General features: G+C 39.1%; 3 protein-coding genes across 27 annotated transcripts in view; all 3 read left to right on the top strand.

Annotated features, from left to right (window-relative positions):
• The window catches only part of si:dkey-151g10.3 (serine/threonine-protein kinase WNK3), a 36,658-nt gene extending 29,228 nt beyond the window's left edge, over positions 1–7,430 (top strand). For 6 of the 11 annotated variants that reach the window (XM_042227902.1, XM_014339363.2, XM_014339376.2 and 3 more), the window contains 7 exons: positions 43–289; positions 1,960–2,045; positions 2,769–3,106; positions 3,240–3,475; positions 3,565–3,660; positions 3,752–3,915; positions 4,232–7,430. In XM_042227902.1, the coding sequence (XP_042083836.1) occupies positions 43–289; positions 1,960–2,045; positions 2,769–3,106; positions 3,240–3,475; positions 3,565–3,660; positions 3,752–3,915; positions 4,232–4,783 (1,719 nt within the window). In that variant the 3' untranslated portion in view covers positions 4,784–7,430. Of the gene's footprint in view, positions 1–42; positions 2,046–2,768; positions 3,107–3,239; positions 3,476–3,564; positions 3,661–3,751; positions 3,916–4,231 lie in introns of those variants that run through there. The other 5 variants (XM_005914792.3, XM_014339366.2, XM_014339358.2 and 2 more) reach the window with 5 other exon arrangements.
• A 2,343-nt stretch (positions 7,431–9,773) lies between these two features.
• Positions 9,774–18,734, top strand: phf8 (PHD finger protein 8). Its single transcript, XM_005914790.3, has 21 exons — positions 9,774–9,871; positions 10,000–10,085; positions 10,190–10,316; positions 12,394–12,554; positions 12,664–12,805; positions 12,913–13,099; positions 13,209–13,371; positions 13,902–13,989; positions 14,270–14,376; positions 14,483–14,574; positions 15,530–15,619; positions 15,729–16,010; positions 16,119–16,201; positions 16,292–16,461; positions 16,662–16,747; positions 17,016–17,137; positions 17,400–17,731; positions 17,817–17,912; positions 17,994–18,103; positions 18,188–18,548; positions 18,646–18,734. Exons 1-21 carry the CDS (start codon positions 9,774–9,776, stop codon positions 18,732–18,734), a joined length of 3,072 nt encoding a protein of 1,023 aa, XP_005914852.1.
• Positions 18,735–20,800: 2,066 nt separating this feature from the next.
• The window catches only part of huwe1 (HECT, UBA and WWE domain containing E3 ubiquitin protein ligase 1), a 51,853-nt gene continuing 47,472 nt past the window's right edge, over positions 20,801–25,181 (top strand). For 10 of the 15 annotated variants that reach the window (XM_042227874.1, XM_042227867.1, XM_042227860.1 and 7 more), the window contains exons 1-2: positions 20,801–20,902; positions 22,819–22,888. The gene's annotated coding sequence lies outside the window, so the exon portion shown is untranslated. The other 5 variants (XM_042227842.1, XM_042227850.1, XM_042227845.1 and 2 more) reach the window with 3 other exon arrangements.

Raw genomic sequence — 25,181 nt, 5'->3', positions numbered from 1 at the left:
TCAACTCCATGCAGCCACTCTTAATTGTCTTAACTGTTCTAGGCTGTACCCTCACATTCTGACACCAGTGCCATTGGAGATGCATCATGGCCCCCCAATCAGCAACCGATCCCCCTCCGGCACGGACAGCAGCAGCACAATGCAGGAGGTGGATATTTTGGCCTAAACCTGACATGTCCTAGTATCAGAAATCCTGTTAGCAAGAAATCCTGGACTCGAAAATTCAAAAACTGGGCATGCAAACTGCGTCACTCCGCCAGCTTGTTCAAGAAGCCCAGAGTCCAGCAAGGTAGCGTCCTTTTAGGGAGTAAGCGCGCGCGAGAGAGAGCGAGAGCGAGAGAGAGAGAATGGGATGTTGGGGCATGGACCTAAATCTAATATCTTGTACTAATTTTAACATAGCAAAATAACTTTTTTAACCTTTAAGGCTTTAAAGTTAATGTTAATGGACATTAATGTTTCCAGCTAAATAATACTGTTTTATGTATGTTTTTTTATTTGGTTATAGTCCCCCCTGTAAGTCCCTAGTGTTGACATCACTGCATACATTACTGTTTGTTTTTATTTATTGATTTTTTTTTTCTAAATTCCTTTTTACTAAATTTCATTTTCTTGGCAGTCTTTCTTTGTGCATGACTTGCTCACTCAGGGGCGAGAACAGTGGAGCGTAGAGGAGGGTGGGAGATTGGCACAGTGTAGGAAGAGTTTGGCATCACAAATCTGATGTCCTCCCAGTGCTGATGAACTATGGAGTAAAGACAAGCTGTGCCTGTGCCAAGGAAATATTCCTTCACATCACACCTCCCTTCATTGTCCCAAGTCCACAGGCACTGCCAGCAACAATCATCTCAACTGCACCTGCTGACTCAGTGTAGACAGCGTAATGCAACTCACATCATTACACAGATAGCATAGATGCTAAGTTACCAAGCTGATGTTATGTAATTGTTTGTAGTTCAGAATACATATAGGCTTATCCTGTAAACTCATACACAGTAGCACTGCTCCAAAACAATAACATATGATGTAGCTGTAGTGAAGTAAGTGAAGGTCATAATATGTTAGAATGCAGTGTGTGCATTACCAAAGGATTGTAAGTTACTGCCGGGCTCTTTTGCACACGTTTAGGCTTTCCATATAGCTACGTTTTATCATGCTTTTCAAGTATTCCAGTCATCTTGCATGTAATCGTGTTTATGTGTGTAAAGTGTGTAGCAGTAGCTTAGATCTTCTGTTACAAGAGCACATGCATGAGCATGTATGTTATGTTCTACACGCGTGACTAATAATGGACCATTACCTGTAAGTAACACATATACCAGGCTGTATATATTTTATGTTAATTTTTATGTTTTATTTTTCCCTTAAAAATGGCTGTGGTGACCCATGTACACACTCTAATGTCGTAATCCCAAATATCAAACACACTGACCAATATCACTGTTGCTCTGACAAAGATCTTAAATGTGATATTGGGCTACATTGTCTAATGAGTGGGTGGAGCAGTGATGACAGTGAGAATGAGAGCGTGGATGTGTGGGTGGGCTATACTGTATTTAACTGGTATTTTAAAATATGTTTTTGCTTTTAATGAATGCATTTACCACTACTCCCCACACCTCACGAAGTTTTTTTAACAACTTTAAATTCACAAAGACCTCATTTTAAAATTGACATCCACAGAAAGTATGTTTACACAGTTTACAGATTTGCATGCATGTTAAAGAAGTCACAATGTTCTGTGATTTGAATGGCCAATTCTTAACACTGTGCCTTTGTGTTTGTTCTCCGTGTCTGTCCTTTTGCATTTGTATGTCTCACTGTCATGTGCATTTTTCTGTTTCTGTTCCTTTGTTGTATGTCTGTATCATCATTTGTGTGTTTTTTATACGTGTGTTTGTGTTTTTGTATCTTTGTCCTTGTCTATCCCTTTTGTTTTCATCCCTTTCTCATTGTCAGAAGCAGATTCAAGCAGTCAGCTGTTTAAAGATGGGAAGGCAGGAGCACCACTTAATCCACCGCAGCCTTCTAAAGGACGTTTTCAGGTAGGAGCACATTAGCTGATTCTTGTTAGTCTCAGTCTTTGGCACAGTCTGAACTAGGGCTGCAACAAAAAATTTTGGTAGTCGACTAATCTGCCAGTTTTTCTTTGATTAGTTGATTAGTCATCGATTAATGTTTCATATTCATATGTTTCCGGGTCAAAATAATGACCCAGGAAACGCTTAGCAAGTATCATCCTGAGCAGTTTCTGACAGTTAAGCTAACATAAACATGACGGTACGAACATTTACATGAACAAGGTATCAGTGTGACGAACTAACTTAACTTTCTAAAACTGACCCATTCAGAGTTGATGTCACAGCTCCAGGGGGCCGGCCTTTTAAATGTCCGTTCTCGGCAGTATTGCTGTTGTGAAAGGAAAGCGCCGCTTTGCACAGTCTGCATTTAACTTTGCTTGTTTTCTGTGAAATGCTTTCACATTTTTTAAAATCTCTGTTTCCATTTTCTGCTGACCTCCTGTTTTGCAGTTCGCACTACATTCTTTTTCCTTAGTATTGTCTGCAGTCTTGGCAGACGATATAGGTGATACTTCCCCCATAGCTTCCTGTAGTGTATTGCAGTTACAAAAACACATTTACTTGGTATTAGTATATGAAGCGTTGACATCAACTAATTTTTATAGTTGAGTCATGAATTATGCCGACAAAATGTTGCAGCCCTGGTCTAAACAAGCAATGATGATTTCTCACATTATTAATCACCAGGTGACTCCAGTGCCCCAGACCTCTCCTCCAAAGGATCGCCCGTCGGGCCATGGTGGCACTCACAGAAAAGTTGGCCGTTTCTCTGTGACCCAGACTGAGACTAAGAAAGATGACAGGCAGACTGACAGCTCGCCAGTGTCTCCTGATTTGGTGAGGGAGAGGAGGAAATCTCGGGCAAAGGAAGGAGATAAAGAAGAAAGTAAGAGAACGCCATCAATGGCCCACGCTCCTCGAGGTCCTGGCCACAGCCACTCACCCCTTGGAAGCAGTGATGATGATGATGAGAGTGAGCTGGAGGATGAAGACCTGCGAAGAGAATTACACAAGCTCAGAGAAAAGTAAGTCAACAAGGGAAAGAAGTTTTATTATTGTACAAGACTTTTGCCTCTCCATTTATTGAATTTTCTTCTTTGTGTCTCCGTTTATTTTTGTTTCTTTCCCACAGTACATAACCGTTCTCTTTCTCTGTAGGCACATCAAAGAGGTGGTTTCCCTTCAGGCTCAGCAGAACAGAGAGCTCCAGGAGCTGTACAGACAGCTTCGTTCCCTCAAAGACCAAAGACAGAGTCTGCCTGCCTCCCTATCTCGTACCCCTCCTCTTCCTGCAGCGCCCCCTGCCCTCTCACCTCGCAGGCCCAGGCCAACCAAAACAAAGTTTCGGGCCAGGCCTCACTCTCACGTAGACAACAATGGAGTTACACATGCTGGTGAGGCTTTTACTATTTCTTCCTCACTTTCTTGTTTTGTTTTTTTAGATTTGCTCTCTGCGAAACTGTGTCTTGTATGTCTCATCCAGGGATTCAGCAGTCAAGCAGCTTTTCAGGTAGTGAAAAGAATAGGCTGTCACTGTACTGCAAGCCAGAGCACCTTACTACGCTACCTGCTAAAAGAGGTACGGTTTATCCTCGTAGTGCTAAAATCGGGTCAGCATACCATAATTAATGTCAGTTGGTGCCATGACGAGTCGCCTTGTTTTTCCACAGATCACAGTCCTCTAAGAAAAAGTACATTCACAGACGAGCTGCACAAACTTGTTGATAATTGGACAAAGGAGACAGTGAGCACCACCCCGCCTAAGCCTTCACTGAATCAAATTAAGCAGATTCAGCAGGTGCAGGAGTTGGGAGGCTGGAGCCAGGGAACTGAGGTAGGACTACACATGAAAAGTGCTGTTGGTATATCAGGCATGTCTTTCTTAATAATTAATTATTTGGATAAATAAACTTTATATATTTCAAATGCATTTTACTGAAAACTGTGGCTTATTGTTTATGAGAGGAAAAAAATCTTTTTTGAGTGTGATTTTGAATTACCAAACAATTCTCCATGGTTTTTGGTGATGATGATACAACTAAGTCAGAAAGCTTTAAGAGTTTTAGACAGTTCTTGAGCCAAAAGTACCAAAAGGTTTGTTTTGTTATTGTAGTCATAGTCTCTAAGTATTTACTGCTATATTTGTGCAGGTGGCTCCCCCAGGTTGGTTTCCAGTGGCACAGGCGCCCACAACCCCTGCCAGTTTGACTGTGGCACCCTCTTCCCATTACACGGGTGGAGGAAGCCTGTCCACCCTGCACTCTCCAGGACCTCCACCACAAACACACTTGGCTCAAGTCCCGCAGATGCAGCAAAGTTTACACCTTCATCAGTCTCTCCCCCTCCAGCAGATTAGCTATCCACAGTCCCAACTCTGCCAGCAGATACCACAGCCCCTGATGCAAACTCCCATGCAGTCTCAGTCTTTATCACAGACACCACCCATCGCCCAGCCTCAAAGCCAACCGCTGCTGCCTTCCCAAATGCCCACATCACCAGTGTCCACCGCTACATCTTTGCTGCCTGGTAGTGGTACCGCTGCACCCACAGATAGCGCTGCTGCTGCTGCTGGTGGGGCATTTTGCTCCTGTTCCTCACCCTCTTCCACCTGTTCCTCATCGTGCTCTACTGCTGCTCTACCTACCAGTGCCAAAATTCACCAAACACCCCCCACCTCTACTCTTCCTCTGGGACAGAAATGAAACCAGGTGAAGTGTGAGGCCAATATGAAGGTCCAAGAGATGGACGTAAAGCAGATCCATTTAGAGTGTTAGTTCTGTGTACGTGTGCGAGAGTTGTGACTGCAATGACATATGGGTTCTAGTGTACTTGTGGATGTGATGGGAAATGAATGTGAAAGAAAGGTGATAGGTTGTAGCATGTACAGGCAGAGGGTAATGTGAAGCATGGCTGGGGTTTCTGAATCAGTATTGAGCTGTATAAAGTCTTTGATGTATGAGTGTGTGCATTTATGAGTGTGGGTGGATTATTTGAGTACATATCACTTCTGTCTTTGGACACAAAATAACATTAACGTTTTTGTTTGCAAACCAACTCAGCGGGACCTGAAATCTCCCTAAGCAGAGACGAGAAGGACAAAATATTTGACGGTGTTGACATTTTTCTTTGGATTTGTCAATGCTTACAGTGAAAGGACTATCAATTTTTAAAAGTGCAATTAGTAATGATCATCTAAATTGATCAGCACGTATTGTTTTCATTTGTCTTTAAGGCATAAAATATTTTTGTAGAAGCACAATGATTAATACCTGATGCATAGGGGATTTTGTTCATCATATTTTAAAACGGTAAGCCTACAGATCAAGTGTTTCAAAGGCAATCAGAAAAAAAACCCCAAACTGACAGCAGCATGTTTCAGAGGTCAGCACTTATCCGGCTATCCATTTAACTGCAGTGCAAACAAACACACTGTCGAGGTGTCGTGTACCTGTACAGCATGTGCTTGATTTTATATTGTTTTATGTTTGTAACAAAATTAATATGACCAGATGACTCCATAATATGATGGTAAATTCAAATCTGCCATCTCTGTTCAGTAAATATTTGGGTGCATTCAACCCAGGACTGCATGATTTTATGGCTGGCTTGACTTGCCTAGTGCAAACTGCTTGCACTCGCTGTATATTCATGAATCTCACAGTTACTGTTTGCAGCCCACTGAGGTAACGAGTCATATACATTTGCTTTCAATATGATATGATTTCACATTTGACATTTTCATTTATTTCTGCTGCATATCATCTATACCAGTGCTGAAGAGGACGATTTAAAAGGAAAAGAAAAAACTGCCAAGTTATCATTAACTAAATTATAAAGGTATTCTCATATTGCCTTTTTCTAAAAATACTGCATTTTTGTGAGCGTGTGAGTTTATTTTTTTCTGTGTGACAAAGTGTTGTAATAGTCCTGGTATAGTGCATTAATTCATGCATCAAAGCAGCCTCTCAAATGTCACTGTAGTCAAGTGGAATTGTTTACGCTGCCTATGTCTTAGGCTTACTTTCTAAAAAAAGAAGAAGAAGAAGAAGAAGAAAAGGAAAACAACAGAAACAAAACAAGTGAGCGCTTCAGTCATACACCAGTTCTAAGTTTGATCAACACCAATGTGAGATCCTCACATGCTCATGTGTCAGCTTTGTTTGGCATTGTACAAATTCCTTGTTTCAATTGTGAGCAATTTAATTATTAAATATAGCCTGTTTGAATTCAACGATCAGAAGATGCAATGTGGGCCACTGTGCTTTATGCACACAACTAAAGGTTTACTCGAGTCAAACATCCTTCATTTCTTGATTTCTAAACTCATTTTGTAGTTGAAGACATTCAGAGTAATATATCACCAGCAGATATATTACTGTACACTCTGACAGCTTATCAGCCATACACACATTAGACCATCGATGGTTAGGTGTTAATACATTTTTTTGGTCTAATAAATAGCCAGTAGTCAAAGCGGTATTTTTGATTTATTAATAATAGATTGTGTGCCACAGAAAGCAGGTGATTTAACAGACAAAGACTGCTAAATGTAAATCAAAGGCATGAAACACGAGTGGTTAAGAGGAATAGTTCATGCCAAGTGGTATGGTTGTTCAGAAGCGGCATAATCTAGAATATAAATTTACAGTACTCAGTATGTGTTGCTTTTCAAGACTACCCACATTTTCACAGAGATGTACTGTAGTTCATTATTAGTGAAGGTGTGTGTGTTGTCATGTCTGATACTAACATGCATCTAACAAGCTACAGCTTAATGATTATGACTCATGAAGAGAAGCTGACTTTGTCCTTGAAGTGTTACCAAAATGTGATCGAAAAGACAAAGATTATTTTTGTATTTTGGAATGAGGTTGTACAAATTGTAAAATTGTGTTCTCCCCGCTACAAATCAGAGGTTATTTGAAACTAGAAAACTGGTTTTCATCCATGTTTACATGGGACTCCCTGTCTTGCTCTAACTCTGACAGGCGAAGCTCATTCCGGATCATATTCAGATCATTTTTGGTTATTTTGCCATCATATTTTAGTTTTGAACCACTGCAGCCCAGATGGTACATAAAGTAATGACACCTCACCTTCCCACTGAGCTTTAGGTCACATTAAATTAAATTAAAATAAAATTAATACAAATTAAACAGAAAATCTGGGGGCTCCCAAAATGACACGATTGAGAACCATGGTTAAAAAGTACATTTGGGCAGAAAAGAAAACTAAAGGAATAATGTATGTTGCGGGTGATTTAGCCTCTGTAAATTCTAACTAATTCATCTGTTGATTTTATTTATGTTTTGTAACTAATCAAAATAAATGATGTCAAACATCAAATGACACCAGTGTATAGGAGGTTTATTTGTACCGTAAGTTCACTGGGCACGTGGGATGTTCATATATATGCTATATATATGTGTTATTATGATGATAAAACACAATAATCATTTGTAAAACAAGTAAAACCTGGGCTACATTGCCAATCAGAAGTTTTTTTCTTTAATTTCATGACTATTTACATTGTAGATTCCCACTGAAGGCCTCAAAACTGAATGAACAGATATGGAATTATGTAGTAAACAAAAAAGTGTAAAAAGTCAAAACATGTTTTGTATTTTAGATTCTTCAAAATAGCCACCTTTTCCTTTGATTACTGCACCCTCTTGACATTCTCTCACTTAGAGAAGCTCATTTAGAGAAGGCCAAGGGTTTGCAGGGCTGTCAACAAAGCGAAGACTTGCTAATTTCAGGAATCTAAAATATAAAACATAATAGAATTATTTATCATTTTTTTGTGCTACATATCTCCCATATGTCTTGCTTCATGTATTTGATGTTTTCGTTATTTATCTAGAAAAACCATTAAATGAGAAGGTGTATCCAAACTGCTAGTCTGACTGGCAGTGTATATATATCTGTTAGTGCCAGACGTTTTTCTCCATTCTCCAGAGGAGCCTCACAGATCACAGCAGCTAACACCACTTGACCTTCGGTGCATTCCTGACCTGGAATCGCTGTTAATCATAATGCCAGGATGTGAGAAAGAGTGCCAGGGAATAAAAACATTTTTTATAAATAAATTTCATAAGTGACGAAGGGCCTTAGGCAAATTAAAAAGAGAAAAAGATAATTGAATTATAAAATATATGTACACTTGAATCACAATCCTGATCACGACACTCCACCAGTTGCACTCATAGACCGATGTGTGTGGTTTGCATTTCTTAACACAGGTTCAATAAAATGACAACGTGAAAAATAATGACGTAAATACAAACTTTTTAAATTATAAAATCAGGTTACTGAATGTTGGCAATAATTATTTATTTTACTTGAAAAGAAATATCCGTTTCAAATTATAGTTTGTATTCTGACTGACATAAAGTGTGAAGGGAAAAGAGATTAAAACAATTACAATTAAACGTTATGAGGGTGTGCAGTTATTTGACAAATCGTATGTACTCGCATGCTGATAATTATGTAGTACATTTCTGTTTCTATGAGATGACGGAAAAAATAGATGTTTGCAGCGTCTCCTGACGCATAGAACTGAATTTCCGCACCGTAACGTAGTTTCCTGAACGCAACTCAATTTTTGACTGTCTACAACTTTATTGTCCCCGCCACGGCAGACAACGACGAACAACGGTCTGACGTTACTATCTTTGAAATGGCGTCGATGCAGTTAAATACGATGTTATTTGTTGTTGTTTTGTTAGTTTAGGTCGCTTCGTGCTACAATTTTCTGGTCCATTGTGAATTTCTGGACCTGGCCTTTATATTTGGGCATTACAAAGTTGATAAGCAAAAATGTGGTGAAGCAAATTGTTAATAATTTACGTTGCATAATAAGGCCGCAGCTAACCCCGAGCTTGCGTAGGGATTACAACGGCTTTTCAATAGTTGGCCCAGCCGCAGCTACATTTTGGTGAGTTGCTATCGTGGAAAGAAAAATCCAAACGTCTTAACCAGCAACAACGTTTTCCTGGCTGAAATATACTAGCTGCATCAGATACATATAAGGGTTCATTCACGCTTCGTAGCTACTTTTGCTTAAGTTAACATCTTGGCAAATAATTTTCTTCTCTAACTACATCGCTTGCTAACGCGGCTAACGTTAGCGTTAGCCTACTTGCTGTATGTATAAGTGCGTTGATAAAGCTAGCAGCACAACATTCACTATGCATAGAGTGTTTACAAACGGAGCTAACGTTAGCGTTAACAGCTGTTGAGCAGAAGCGATCTTGAATTTTCGTCCGGGATGAGTCTGAGCTTATCTGCAAAGATTAGTATTTGACCAATATGCACCGATGCTCATTAATTCATGTACCACCGAAACAAAATGCTGATCATTCAAGTAAACGACTAAACTTATTCGTTATGACGGGAACAGGATTTATATGTTGCTCTAATCAGCTCTCTACTAGGGAGTGTGGGGTCATTATGGTGAGCTGCTAACAAGTTTTGTTTTTCTTTTTTTCCCTTTATTTTAACAGGTTTTCAAGTAAACCTCTGGACATGTGCATCAAGTAGAAGAATCAGAACGTGAAGTGACAGATTTCACCAGCCTTACCATTAACACATAAATAATAATTCCTTTTGTTGATTAATTAGTCTCTCCTCACTCGTTTCCATTAGATTTGAAAATATTTTGCATAAATATCTTGCACAAACACACTGAACATGGCATCAGTGCCCGTGTATTGTCTGTGTCGTCTGCCATATGATGTGACACGCTTCATGATAGAGTGTGACATTTGTCAAGACTGGTTTCATGGAAGGTAGGATGTTTTCCTGCTTTGACCCACTTTATTAGATTTATGATGTGGTTACATCTGTTGTCTTCACTGTAAAATTTCTGTGTAATGGAGCCATTCTTTGTTTTGATATAAGTATGCTTTTTGTGTAGCTGTGTTGGAGTAGAGGAAGACAAAGCGGCTGAGATTGACCTGTACCACTGCCCCAACTGTCAGGTCACTCATGGGCCTTCTGTTAGTAAGTTATCATTTCTTAAGTAAAACTCTCAGGGTTGGTGTTATTATTAGTTGACTTTTTCATAGAAATGTACAGGTTGAAAACTGTTTTCTCCATTTTCTTAGTGCGCAAACGCCGGGGAGGCAATAAGCAAGTAGATGGAGGTGCCACTGGAGGAAGAGACCCAAGTAAGCCTGTTAAGACAGGGAGCGCACAGTTTGTTAGGGAGCTACGGAGCCGAACCTTCCCGAAGTAAGTCTCACCTGCCATCCTGCTAAAACAAAAGTTTGAAGAAAATCATGGTTTGTAGTGTGTTTTTCACATTGTAAGAACTTAATGTACTATTGCTGTTATAATATCCTGGCAACTAATTTCTTAGTCAACTAAACAAAGAAAAAAATGTTGCACATAGTACTCCAAACACACAAGAAGAAGAAAAACACTTAAACCAATGTTAAATATGATATGAAAACGTTACTTCAAAACATGTTCACGTTTTATTAAAATGTAACAAAATAACATCCGAAAAACAAATAAACAGCGACTGAAAAGTGTGATAGACTGTGCCATGCATAATGAATTCCCTGGCCATCCAATAGATGTAATCTCTCCAGCGTGTTCCAGGTCTACTCCGGGGCCTCCTCTCGGTAGGACATGGCCGGCCAGAACACCTTACCCTAGAGAAGCTCGCCTTAACTGGCTCCTTTCAATGTGGAGGAGGAGCAGCTCTACTCTTAGCCCCTCCCAAATGAACTCCTCACCTTATCGCTGAGGAAAAGCCTTTTCACACCTATGAGAAAGCTCATTTTCGCAGCTTATTCTCACCTTTATATAACTAGAAATAATAGTGTTGACAAAAAAAATCAGGCAAAGATGAACAGTTTAATGACGATGCTCCATCGGGTGGCAGATGGCTGCATAACATTTAGGACACAACAATTTACCAGCATTTAAAATGTAAAACAATTAGATAGTAGGGCTGGGCCATATCATACTGTTCACGGTAATACCGGTATAATGTTGGGCAATAATAAAAAATGAAATATTGCAATAGAATATGGGTAAAACGCGCATGCGCAGTGCCTTTGTTTTCATACGCACATTGCGGAAAAAGCGTGCCGGCGACAGAGAATGAGAAGGGCGAAAGCGGATCGTTGAATGAAACGGACGAACCAGAACTGGTTTGTAAAAATGCTGCAACTTCAGTGGTGTGGAACTGGTTTGGCTTTCCCCCGTCAGATACACAACAAAGCACTATTTTTGGTAGCGCATGCTAGCAGGCCGTCGTTGTTACTGTGTTTTTTGGAAAATACGGCGCACTTAAAATCAATCCTTTGATTTTTCTGAAAATCGACAGTGCCCCTTATAATCCCGTGTGCCTTATGTATGAATCCTGGTTGTGTTTACTGACCTCGAAACGATTTTATGTGCACGGCGCTCGAAAATCTGTCAAATGTTTTAGTACGACTTTGCTAAGCTACAAACCTGCACCGCTTGATGGATTGTCGGTGCATTATGGCTATCTTAGGCAGGCGCCTCGCGGAGTGATACGTACTGTGCTTCAACATAATATTACCGTATTGTGTATAACCTCTTTTTAAGTTTTGTGGATGTTATACATGGTTATGCTGAGGATATGTCGGCCAGTTTCCACTGGAAATGCCTTTTGGTTAAACTGTCAGCAAGGAATTTGCACTGTTAAATTTTTATATAACTTTAATGCAGATAAAAAAACAGCTGCTTGTTTAAGTGAAAATACATTGATGGTTTTTTTTTTTTGCACTAATAAAGTTGTGGAGTTGTAAAGTATTTTGTCTTCTATCAATGATATCGTCAGTTATATCGTTATCGCAAATTTTCAAATGTATATTGTGATAAATATTTTTGGTCATATCGCCCTGCTCTATTAGATAGATTATAGTGACAGTTAGTTGTCTGGTTGACTAGTTGCTAACATCCCAAATACATTGCTATTAAAGTTGATTGCATTACATTCTACTAGTCTTTATCCAACACTGGTCTTGAAACCGGTTGGTGAACTAGCAACACCGACTACTGACTGAATAAATATTATAATTTCAGGAATTTAGTGGTTGCTGGTTTTTGCAAGGACTTTAGGTTGCCAGCCAGTCGCTAGTCCTCTGTATGTGTGTTAGTAAGGGAGACTGGTGTTATAGTTATTACTGCTTACTCCATGTGTCACTATTTTAGTTAGCATCCTGGGTTTTTGATCTTTAATGTAATAACACTGTAAATCACTCTGTCCTATTATTGTTTTTTTTTTTCTTGTGATCAGAGTGAAAACGTACTTTTTGTTTTTCTGTGACAGTGCGGATGAAATATTGCTAAAGCCTTCAGGGGCCCAACTTACAGTTGAGTTTCTGGAGGAGCATTCATTCAGTGTACCTGTCATGGTTCTGCGGCGGGATGGCCTGGGTATGACCCTACCTCCATCATCATTTGGCGTCAGTGATGTGGAGCACTACATTGGTAAAGTTACAGTTACAATTTAAATTATGGTTAGGTTGTGTTTTTGTAATCGGTAAATTCGTTTTTGTTTGCTTTGTTTTCTGAAACCTGTGCATTTTGTTAAATTCAGGTTCGGATAAACAGATTGATGTAATTGATGTTTCACGCCAGTGTGATCTGAAGATGCGTTTGGGCGACTTTGTTGAGTACTACAACAGCCCCAACAGAGATAGGGTCCTCAATGTCATCAGCCTGGAGTTCTCTGAGACCAGGTATGAAAAGACAGTCAGTCATTCTACTAAATATACGTTTAAGTAACACATTGTCGTTACTGGTGTGGAGTTTTGAAGACTAAATAAAAGTTTTGGATTTATCTTAGACTGTCAAACCTGGTGGAGACGCCTAAGATTGTGAGGAAACTTTCCTGGGTGGAAAACCTCTGGCCTGAAGAGTCTGTTTTCGAGCGTCCCAATGTGCAAAAGTACTGCCTAATGGGAGTGAAGGATAGCTACACAGACTTCCATATTGACTTTGGAGGCACCTCAGTATGGTACCATGTCCTCAGGGTAAGTGTTAATTGTTTCAAAGGTTTCTGTTCACATTCATTTTTTGTGTTTGTGTTTTAAACGAATAGTTTTGCATCTTTTTAAAGCTTCCCTTATTGTGCTTACTCAGGGTGAGAAAATCTTCTATTTAATTTCCCCCACCCCTGCCAACCTGGCACTTTTTGAGCGATGGAGTTCATCATCTAACCAGAATGAGATGTTCTTTGGGGACCAGGTTGACATGTGCTATAAGTGTTCTGTCAAACAGGGAAACACCTTGTTCATACCAACAGGTAAGCACTTGGGTAATTCTTTTTGTTAGAGCAGAGTTTTGTTTTGTCAGATATCTCAAACTAATTCCATTAACTCAGCTACAATATGAATATCAGGCATTTCATCTGGTTTCTACATGATGACAACACAAAAAAGCCGTAGAAAATAAGTAAAGTAGAAACTGTCTATGTTTCTGTGGCGGAGTCTTGTTTCTACCAAGTATATTGCAACAATTCAGCTTATAGTTCAATATCCAAACAGAGGTCGAACAGCTTTTAAAAGTTACCAGTGAAGAAGAAGATGATTGGTGTGCATTCTTTCTCTTTGATTTAGATTATGAAAGCAATAACATGCCACAAAATGTTTTGTGAGCAGTAAAGATTACAATGGTGTTTACAACACTGTTTTTGTGTATGCACCATAATGCCTAAGTTACATTTTTATATTTATACACAGTTGTGTAAAAGCCTTGTTTTAGAGAGACGAGCCAAAGCTGAGAGAAAATGATCTGCTTATAGTGTGGATTTTTATTTATTTATTTTTTAACCAGGGTGGATTCATGCTGTGCTCACTCCAGTGGACTGCCTGGCTTTTGGAGGAAACTTCTTGCATAGTCTCAACATTGACATGCAGTTGCGGTTAGTTTTTTGATAAACTTATGTATGTCAAGTATATTTAATTGAGCATAATTGTATTCCTTTTGACTGAAATGTTGAAATGTCAGTGTTTAGACATGGCGGACGAAGGAACTTGCACCCTTAATTGTTGTGGTTCCTCACTTCTTGTTCCTCAAGCCTGAAGTTCTGTATTTGGTTAAAATTACTATACTTGTGGGTTGTTGTTGTTGTTTTTTCTTGTCTGCAGAGATATTTTAACCTGGTGGCAATAAATAACTTTTTGTGATGTGGTATTGTTTAGGGCATATGAAATAGAGAAGAGACTAAGCACAGCGGACTTGTTCAAATTTCCCAACTTTGAGACTGTGTGCTGGTATGTAGGAAAGCACCTTCTCGATACTTTCAGAGGTAAGGGCTTTGGCTTTTATTATGTTTTTATTTGAACTACTTGGCTGGTCTGTGTTTGCTGTTAATAATTGTTGTATTGCTAACTTTGTGGTGTTTGGTCTGACAGGTTTGAGAGAAAATCGCAGGCATCCTGCCACTTACCTGGTTCATGGGGCGAAGGCCCTAAACAATGCCTTCCGCAGCTGGACCCGCAAAGAGGTAAAACCTTAAACATTTGCAATGTTATGTCCCATTTTAGTCCAGTTTTACTGATTCTCTTATTGCTTGGTTTATTTCCCTTCTAAAGTTGACTTTGAAATATGGGAAGTTTTTTTTTTTTTTTAATTATTATTGTTTTGGCCCAGAGAATGCTACTGATTGGAGCAGAAATACAGCTCTACAATTGTTTTAATACATTAACTTTAATGCAGTAAAATCTATAGTGTCATAAATGATTACATGAAAGTTACTGCATGGTATTTTTCTTGTTTAGAAGCAAAACATTAAATTGCAGCAATGCTGTTAAGAAAACTGCTAATTTGGGATGTGTTTTTATTTGCTCCCTAGCAAAGAGTTAACTCATTCACTGCCATTGACGTCTATAGACGTCAATGGCAGTGAATGAGCAGTGGGGAGTTACCTGATTTGAAAATGGCTGGCAGTGAATGAGTTAAATGAGAAAATCAGTTCCACTTTCATGTCTGTCTCTGTCAGATGGCCGTAAACTGCTTATACCTCTGAAGCTTGTTTGTTTAATCAGTGTAGAAATGACGTCCTGTGGCTTCGCCACGGTGTTATGTCTGTTATGTCTTGGTTCTGAGCACTTGCCAGACAACCAGCAGAGACTCCAGGAAGTTACCGATCACTGACAGAAAATACTGCTGCATGACCAAAGTCATTACACTAATCTTACCCCTCGGCAGCCATCATGGCATTGCCCTCAGGCTCTGAGCCTGTAACTTTTCCTTGTAACATCATTTTTGTAACTGTAGAGTCTGATGTAGTGACATTTCTACAGTAAAGTGATATATAGCCATTTCCCCATTGTGACAGTTTGTAATGTGTGAAATAATGATAAGAATAATAATCATAGTAACATAAAAAGAGCATAGTATCACTTGTAGCTTTGGAAAATGTTGTAAGGAGATGATTGATGATTATCTCCTACACTCAGGCTTTAGCAGATCATGAAGTGGAGATTCCAGAAACCATCAATACTCAGGCGCTGGTGAAGGACCTGGCCAAGGAGATTCGTCTGGTAGAGGTAAATGAAATCACTGAAAGCTTGTTTTAATTCTACAAATGTTAATGTTTATATGTTTTTCTTACTCTTTCTGTGTTTTAATGATTTTAAAAAATAATCTGTTTTTCAGGATATCTTTCAGCAAAACATTGGCCGCACTGGTCCTCAGTTTCCTGGTTCGCCACTCTCCAAAGCTCCCCTCACCACCTCTCAGAATTCAGGACGGCCCCCTGGAAAAAAGAAAGGGCCCAAGCCCAAGGAGATGACAGGGGGTGTTGGGCCCCCAGGAACCAAAAAGAAGAGTCAAAAGGGACTACTTAAAGCAGAAGCAGGAGAACTCGATCTGATTGAGATCCACACCAAACATACACTCAAGAAATTTCAACCTGGAAAGTCGAAACACAAGAACAAGGTATGATGTTTGCAGATGTTTGTGATGATAATGGGAATGCTTATCCAGCATTTTCAGTGAACAAGTTTCATTTTCATATATCCTTATAGTGATGATCTCTCTTTGCAGTTGGAGTTACCATTAGAGGAGTTTGAAGGGAAGATAAATAAAAGCAAGCTCAAACTTGTGTTGACCAATGGAAAAATTCAAAGGTAAGCTTTACAGCCATTTCAAGGGTTCCTGTTGGTTCTGTGATCTTACTACAGGTCGATGTGTTTACCTGCTGTTTTTTCTGGCTTCAGTAAGAAGGATGGCAGCAGTAATGGTGCAGGAAGTGCTGGAAACTACAAACATCTTGCGACGGAGGGATCCAGTCTGTCCGACTTGGAGTCTGAGGATGAGTTGCAGATTGATGAGACCCCACCTCCACGACGGAAGACAGCTGGACTGAGTAAGAAGAAGAAGCTGAGTGGTAAGTGTATTATGCATTCTTGAACGAAATATATACATGTGTTTAATCTGTTCATTCATTTATTCATCTATTGCAATTAAAATTTATCATACTTAAGTAAAGCTGTTTGAATGTTGGGACTAATAACAAAATGTGGTTTCTAATATAATTCAGTAGTAGTTTCAAAGCTGTAATTTAATAGTGTTAAAATGTACCTTCAGGTCTTCCTAGAAAGCTGCCCAGAGCCAAACCCTGCTCTGACCCTAATCGCATCAGAGAGCCCGGAGAAGTTGACTTTGACATTGAGGTGAGATTATTATTGAAACGGCCATCCTTTCAGGTCTTTGAGTTCCAATTCAAATGTGTTCTTTACTTAAAACAGTCAGAAAAGGTCAGTCCCAAAGATTTAAAGAAACTATTCACTACACTATAATTAATGTTTCATAAATCATAAATCGCTTATATTGATTTTGTTATCCCCTGCTGAGCAAACAAAAGCTTTATTTCATAAGACAAGCCATGGAGTGTTGACAAGAACTTGATGTTCAGTTTTTAAACAATTGATGTGGCTTCAGGAGGACTACACCACTGATGAAGAGGCACTGGCTGCTCATGGAGTGAAGGGTGGTGCAGGGGGCATTCTGGACTTACTGAAGGCTAGCAAGCAAGTGGCAGGCTTGGACTCTACAGCAATCGGGTAAGATTGCCTGGATCATCTGTGTGTTGGTACTTATAAATAATCATAATAAAATGGTACTGTGTGAAGCTGTGCAGCTGAAACACCCAGAAAACTTTGTATACCTTTGTCAAGAGTGGAGGCGGGTGAAAATGACTCATATTGTTGATGAAGTAATCTTGAAAACCTTTGTTTTACAAATTTGCAATGGGTTTGGGGTCCCACTTTGTGTAAGAGTTTTATATTGCGAGGTGATTAGTGATGGGCTGTGTACTTTTCTCAGTGAGGAAGCCCCAGCCTCTCCCAGCACTCGTGATGCCATTCAAGGGATGCTCTCCATGGCCAACCCCCCTTCGTCATCCTCCTCCTCATCCTCTTCATCTCCTTTGTCTATATCTGGAGGCCTGACGGAAGGATTAGGGGTCGTCAAGGAAAAGGGCGGCAAGGCTGTATGGGTGACAGGAGGGGTCAAAAAGACAGCAAATTCTGAGAAGAAACCTGTCATTCAGCGACCTGGAAAACGTCCAATTAAACGGCCAGCCCGTCACCTTAGTGACGAGGAAAGTCCAGATGAACAGGAGACCCTGGGAACTTGTTTTAAAGATTCAGACTATGGTGAGCAGTACAACTTTGATTAATTTTCCTGATCAAGCCAAAATTTAATTATGATAATTTTTTAAAATTATTTATTTTTTTTAAGTTTACCCATCCTTGGAATCTGATGAGGAGGATCACACCAACAAGACTAAGATGAAGCGGAAGAAAAACTGGGATGACACACCATGGAGTCCAAAAGGTAAACATGGCAGAAGGATCGATCAAATTTCTTTTTAGCTTTCTGATGTTTAGTCACTCAATAACTTCTTTTCATATACAGCCAGGGTGATGCCCACCCTTCCCAAACAGGATCGTCCAGCCAGGGAGGGAGCAAGAGTTGCCTCTGTAGAAACTGGCCTTGCTGCAGCTGCTGCCAAGCTGGCACAACAAGTGAGTGGGGGGGAACTAATAAAAAAAATCTTGTCTTCTAATATTCCTTGGAAAAGATGAAAAACTTTGTTGTTTGTGCAACAGGAGCAGCAAAAGCCTGCTAAAAGGAAGTACACGAAAAAGCAGCGTCCCCCTGCTCCTGTCATCACTCCACCTCCTGTTCAGACCGAGCCAGCCCCACCCTCTCCAACACCTGCCCCAGAGTCTGCAGCAGACGTCAGCCCAGACAGAAGAGTGGATTATTACTCTGCTAGTCTGTTGGACCATGAATATACAGCAGGACCAGGACCTTTTGGCTCAGGAGGACCTAGAGGCAGTGGAGCCATGGCTCCGGGTGTATTTCTTACATCAAGAAGACCTTCCCTGTCTCCACAAAATAGCAGCTCTCACTCCGGTGCATCCCCTGCAGGTTTATCCAGTCAGGGCACAACAGGAGTTGGTCAAGGTGAGCATAAACTTGAGTAAACTTTAGTTTTGACAGCATAATTTCATATTTTATAAAGTTTATTTGTTTTTAATGTTTCCCTTATACCTTGATTTAGGGAAACGTCCAAAGAAAGGACTTGCGACTGCAAAACAGAGACTTGGAAAAATCCTGAAAATTCACCGCAATGGCAAACTTCTCTTGTGAGAGGTGTTGGAAATGTGGCTGAAGACTTGAAGAATGAGAATGAAGAAAAGACCTGAAGTAGGTCTGAAGGAAAAAGAGACAGTAATCTATATTTTTTATTCCAGATAAATTTGTTTACTGTTTTTACTCGTTGCCGAACCTCACAAAAAAAATTCTTGCCCTACACCAGTTACTCTGCCCAGTTCTGCTCACCCTCATCTGCATAAAGGTATTTTCAGAAGCACATGTGTGGCTTTAAGTGAATCACTGTAATATGCTGGACAAGCACTTAACGTGGTAATTAACTGTTAATTACCACCTATTTGACGTCACATTTGAATTTCAGAATGTCAGGTGGATATTGATTTAACGTGGTAATTGACAAAGGCAAATGGTTTCTTTTGTTTAGGCCATTTTAGAGGTTGTATTTATGTTTGTACTATCCATCATAAGTTTTTTTTCTTTTTTTTAAAGGGAAAGAAAACAGTTAATGTGATATTTGTATAGGCCCCTTTCCCATGCAGAAGATCCATTGGTGCAAATACTGACAGAGTTGTAGTATTATTTTTGTTTAGTTTCCTTTTTACCTAATTTTTATTACAATAGAGGTTGTACAAAACTCAAGTGTGTGCATATAATATGCGACATGTATTAATTCTTTTTGAGAAATTTGCCCCTGATGTTTGTATAGAAAATAGATCTCCATATATTGTAGCTCTACCTATGACAGCTGACGTGCTAGACTAATGCCAGGACTTACCACCATTATTCTATTTATTCTTTTCATATTTATTTAACAGGGCAGAACTTTTGCCATCTCTTATCCTGTTTTAATGTTGTATGTTTTTACAACCTCATCTTCTGGTCCCCACGTCAAGTATTTTCAACCACTTTATGCTTGTACAAAAACTGTAGCCATTGCTTTGTTGTCACTGTAAATACTTGTAATATTTGTAATTAATATAGCTGCTTAAATGCAGAACAATTTTAGACTTAAAAACAAACAAACAAACAAAAAAAGGTTCCTGCATGTTGCCGTAAATTGCGCCCCGGATGTTAGCAGGACTCTTGGGTCAGAAATAGAAATGTGTTTTTGTATCACAGAATGTACTAGTCCTAAAGTGTTGGCAGAGATGTAGATTTAACTTTGTGAAGGTGAAGGACATGAGTTGATATGTAAATATATGTTGTAATTTAAATTCTTTTATAGTTCAAAAACTTTCAGATCTTTCGTAACATGACTTGTACATTATACATTGCTGTATTTGGGAAATATCTGAAATAGTTCTTTTTTATATTTGTATGCAGTAACTCTCATGCTAAGTCCATGTTGTCTTGTTAGTGTTATTGGAAGCGTGCTGGAAAATGCCCTTGTTAAATTTCATCCATTTAGTTTTATATTATTGTTGATTTTCACTCTTGTGTTGGTGTGAACTGTGCATTTTAAACATGATGTGTTTTAAATACGACCTGGAAATGATAAAATATACCTTGGGCAAAATTTCTTTTTTTCTTTGAGTTTATTTGATGATTGCTGAGTCACCAAAAGCACTACCGGTGGGTCTTCTGATTTCTCATGTCTGCTGGAGAACCAAGGTGTCAGTGCATTCATGAAGGTGTCATTTAGGAACGTTTTTGAATACACAAACAAGGAATGTTGTGTTGTATTAAAAACATCTACACTTAATGATTTTTCCCCAATAAAAGTACAGTTTCATTAATTGTAGAGATTAGCAACCTACTTGGGTATTTTTAATAAAGGGTGTAAACATATTTTCTCATGGTTTTTTTGATCTATGAATTACTGTACTATTATTATTTTAACATCTTAACATCCCACAGTTTAATTTTAGGGTTGAATACATTTGTCAATACAATGTCCAGTCTTTTTTCCACAAATGTCAGTAAGTTTGAATGCACTTTGATATTAAACTATATTTTTCAGAAAGCCTGGAGACTTTTGCTGTGTGCTTTCGTTTGCACATTTAATTTAAAAAGTCGAGACTGGAAATGCCATTTACTTCCAATCTGAAATGCCTTAGCACTTGTTTTTGTTTTGTGTGGTTTTTTTAATAGCAATTACAAGGGAGTGCCCTGTGTAAACGCAACAGCAGGTATTCTCGCGAGAACTAAACTGCCATACCACTCGTTAGTGCAAGATGGAGAAGCAAATGTAACACGCATTCGAGGTAGGCAGAAAGACTTATTCTAAAGTGTTGACACAGGGTTTAGCAAAGCGGTGATGGACGTCTATCGTCCGTAAATTGCTGATTGCTTCTCGTCACGGGATCCGAGCCACCAAAATAGTGTATTTTTAATGGTAATGTATGCGTCTTTTGCAGTGTAAACCGCCATTTTTAATTTAGCCGTGATCCCATGGATAGAGCATTGTGCGGACTAGGAGCCCTAACGGCTAGCCGATTAGCTCGCGCGAAACCCTCTAACACAGAAGCCGCACACTTAACACGCAGAGTCATGTTCACTGTGTGTGGGTATTTGCACCTCTGTGCAAGTAATTCAAAGCCAGTTTTCTCCCTCTGTTGCGGCTTGTTCTCTTGGCGGGAATGAAGACAACTTGAGTCAAAGTGTGTGTTGCAGATTGACTTTTCGTGATGTGCTAACGTTAGCCGTCAAAGCTGAATTAAAGCCGAAGTAGCAAATGTTAGCCAAAAGTGCTAGTAAACCTAGCTAACATCAGATGACTAGCTGTTAACTTTGTCTACGTTAGCGCCACTAGTGACTGATCTTTAACTGCGTAGCAAGCTACTTAAACAACACTTAGAAACAATGGGATAGGAGCTGAATGAACACGCTTTCAACTTGGAGCTAACTCAGTTAACTTGGGAGTAATAATAGCCTTTACTTCACTTTGTGTTTCGGATGATGACTTCAACATTCCATAATGTCAGCAGCTATAAATGCTGCAGGTTGGTTTTAGATTAAATGTGCGTTCATCGGTAGAATCAGCATGATTTCGTCAAAGAAAATATTGCACTCGGCTACATTTGCAAATTTTATTTATCCTTTATTTATAAATGTGATGCCGGTGAGTCTCACTGTCTCATTTACATATACAAGTCTTGAGATCAAGCGGTGAAACCACTTGGTGAAAACATACCGAGCTGCTGAAATGTGAATATTTGTTACCTGTCAGATTCCCTTCACCATCTCATCATACTCTTAATCGCTGTTAATTGTGATGGTATGACAAAGAAGTAGACCACTTCTCCGTCATTGGCTTAAATCTCCCCTGAGTGCCTCATGGATTTTTGTATTCTTTATTATTGAATCAAACTATTGCCGGGATAATTCATTAATGCCAGGCCTCAGCTCGCTCATTAAAGGTGATCAGCTTATTAAAGTATAAAACAGTTTGAAAGTGGAGATGTGACAAGTTTTTCTGCAAATATTTTAATGTACTTTAAAATCTGGGTAATTAGGGTAATTCTGTTCAGTGATATGGAGGTTGTGATATTAAAGTACCATATGATTTAATGAGAGAGATTGCCGAAATGGAAATTGTTTTATGTGGAGTACTACTCTCTCTCATGGATTTTTCATAAATAAAGTTCTGTTTGGTTGGCATAAATAAGGCATGCACATCAACAGCAAGTCTGTGCTGAACAGTGTAGTTTAATGGCAGACAAATAAGTTGAACTTGAGAAAATTTTTAACAGTAAGGATCTGTTGATTGTTGTCCATGTTTACAGAAAAAATAACTCCCATAGCAGTTATGCACACTGTCCAATTAGTAACAAGATATCAAAGAATTCAGTTTGTTTAAAAATAATGACTTAAGGAAGATACAGATAAGTTAGAAATGTCATTCACATGTGCAAAACCACATACATCCTGAAACCTGTGTCTAAAAGGAAACTGTTAAGGCCCCAAAGTTAGAAAACTGGAGGTACAGTGAAACAGAAATAAGTGTTTAACTATATTTAATTTTACAAAGTAGAAAATCTTTCAGTTTTAATGAAATTCTTCCTGAAACACTGACATGACGGACGTTTGGAGAAATAGAGATGGTGTTTCAAGTGTCCAAGCAGTTCCATTTTCTTTTCTTCATTCAAAACTAATTTCATTGTTTGTCATATGTTTTCAGATTGTGTAAAGAAACAGCGTAGTAAATCAAGGATGAGAAAGGTGGAACCACTGAACCAGATCAGATTCTGGTGAGTACTGCCTCCCCCCCTTTCTTTTTTTCTGCTTTGACTGAACTGAGCTGGTAATGCACACTATACATGAAGAATATACCTGCAGGGATAAATTGATGTAACAACTTAATATCTGTATCAGTCGATTTTCACATCGCCTATTGGCAAATAAGATGGTATTCAGAGATGGCAGTGGTTGATGTTTATCTGTTGTGTTAGAGGAGATTTCCACGGGCTAAATGCTTTGGTAGTTTGAAGGGCTGAACGACATAAAAACAGTTCAGTATTTTTTAAAAAATAATGATTTCTTTGTCTTCATATGGCACAAAAAGCACTAAATATCAAAAACAAAACACCCCCTATAGCCATTGGCAGAGTTTTGGCACATTCTAGTTTGCAATAAGAAGAAGAGGAGCAAGGTATTTCTGACAGTAAACACTTTGGTGTATTTGAAATATTTTTCCGCGACTCAAACTAGCAGAAGTTATTGAAATTCCTAAATAAGAAAATGTGACCTTCTTTTCTGGTTCCATGTGGTTATATCTGTCTAACCAGAGGGTCTTGGTGAGATTTACTGTGATTTCTATTTTTCAGCCATTGTTCAGCTCTGAACAACTGGGCTCAGTGACAGTGTTTGTGCTGCTCATCATACCCAAATATTAATTTAGGGAAAAACCATAACCTCTCACAGGGTGTGTGGAGCTTTTGGAAACTTTTTGGTTTTATGTCCGTGCTGTAATCAATATTGGCAGACATCCATATTTATAATTTAAAAAAAACCCTGTAAATACTATTTTAAATAATCACCAATATACAACCAATGTCAGTAAAATATCCACTGATATTGCAATAAAAGATTTGGCAGGGGTTTAATTTAGTCCCCACTCATTTTGTGTAATTTGAATTTGTCTATCAATAAATAATGCATGAATAATTCAGATTAATTTGGTAAACAAATATAGTGCCAAAAGAAAACAATGCTTCCCTTTTCCCCCCCTTTCTTCTTCTTTTTTTTTAAATGACACTGAATTTAGTTGAATTAGGCATATGGAGAAAACTACACTTAAATCATATAAGCTATAATGTAGCACTGAGTAACTGAGCAAGGTCGGTGTTCTAACATCAGTATGTTAGCTCTTAAAGGTTTGAATTAAGTACTTGCTTACTTCATCAGAGAAGTCTTACACACATAATGCAACAGTGAGTAATCTTAAAAAATATCAATGAACTAGACAATTAGCAACCTCTAAGCTTATTTAGCTGAAATAAAGTGTATACTCCTGACTTGTCCAGGTTTTGTAAACAGGCTTTTAAAAATTCTGATTTATTTATTTTGTAAATATTCATGGATCAAATACCTAAAGTTGTTTTGATGCAATGTGCTTGTGTTTTTCTAAGTGTTCACGGTGGCTAGCACAATATTTTGTTGCACATGTAAGTTCGTATGAATATGTCGGCGCTTACGCTGGTGTGCCTGGTATGCTTTCATGAAAATAACTTGAAGAACTGTGTCGACTTAATATGATAAGATGTTTTGGTGGTGCATCCCACAGAGGGCCCATTGCCCCGTTATAAATACGCACTGCATCGATACAGACAGCAGTGGCTTCTCATTCCCAGCCGTAGCGTTATTCACTTTTTGCACACTACCCACACTCATCATGACTGTGCCAAGAGCTAGTGCCTATGTGCTATGGAAACAGGCGGGGATACTGTAATACTCCGGACGGACGAACAAACTTCTTAATTGATTCGGTAGTCAATTTTCCCTTCTGCAAACTAAAAACAAAACTCGCAGTGTCACGTTTGACCAGTCCGACAATGATTCAGCGAGTTGTTCTGCGTTTCTGCTCACTGCTCAACTAACGGTAGCTAGCTCGCTAGCTAGCGCGTGCAACGACTGTAGCTTTAGAGCCAGGAACTCCGAGCCTAAGAAAAAAAAGTCACGTTAGTGTTTCCAGGTATTTTGCACACATTCCTCTCTTTGTCGCTAGTCACCGAGTTGTTTACAGATTCATCTTAACTGGAGTAGGGCCAGCACAGAACTAGGGAGTGCGGGCTCCTTTTTGCGGCCTGTGCAGCCCCGACCTAAATTAGTCAAGAGTCAGGTCAGGACAGGATGGTGAATCTGTAAGGTCTGGTTTGACAGCTGTGCCACAAATGGTCCTAGCGGTTTGAATTTTGTTTAGTTACATTGTGAATGGTTATCGCTGATGACACGCATGACTTGATTATGACTTGGCTGACTTTTTAAAAAACGTTTGGTGACTTAGAATTTCAGAGGAAGATCGTTTGCTAACGGTACCGGTAG

The sequence above is a fragment of the Haplochromis burtoni genome, unplaced genomic scaffold, assembly GCF_018398535.1.
Source record: "Haplochromis burtoni strain Fernald_Lab_line unplaced genomic scaffold, NCSU_Asbu1 Contig_9, whole genome shotgun sequence".
Taxonomy (NCBI): domain Eukaryota; kingdom Metazoa; phylum Chordata; class Actinopteri; order Cichliformes; family Cichlidae; genus Haplochromis; species Haplochromis burtoni.
This window is presented reverse-complemented; position numbering and strand designations above follow the sequence as displayed.

Coding starts and splice junctions, on each gene's coding strand:
- phf8 (XM_005914790.3), top strand. CDS start 9,774: ATGGCATCAGTGCCCGTGTATTGTCTGTGTCGTCTGCCATATGATGTG. Junction 16,748..17,015: donor AAGTTGACTTTGACATTGAG/GTGAGATTATTA, acceptor ATGTGGCTTCAG/GAGGACTACACCACTGATGA. Junction 18,549..18,645: donor CACAACAGGAGTTGGTCAAG/GTGAGCATAAAC, acceptor ACCTTGATTTAG/GGAAACGTCCAAAGAAAGGA.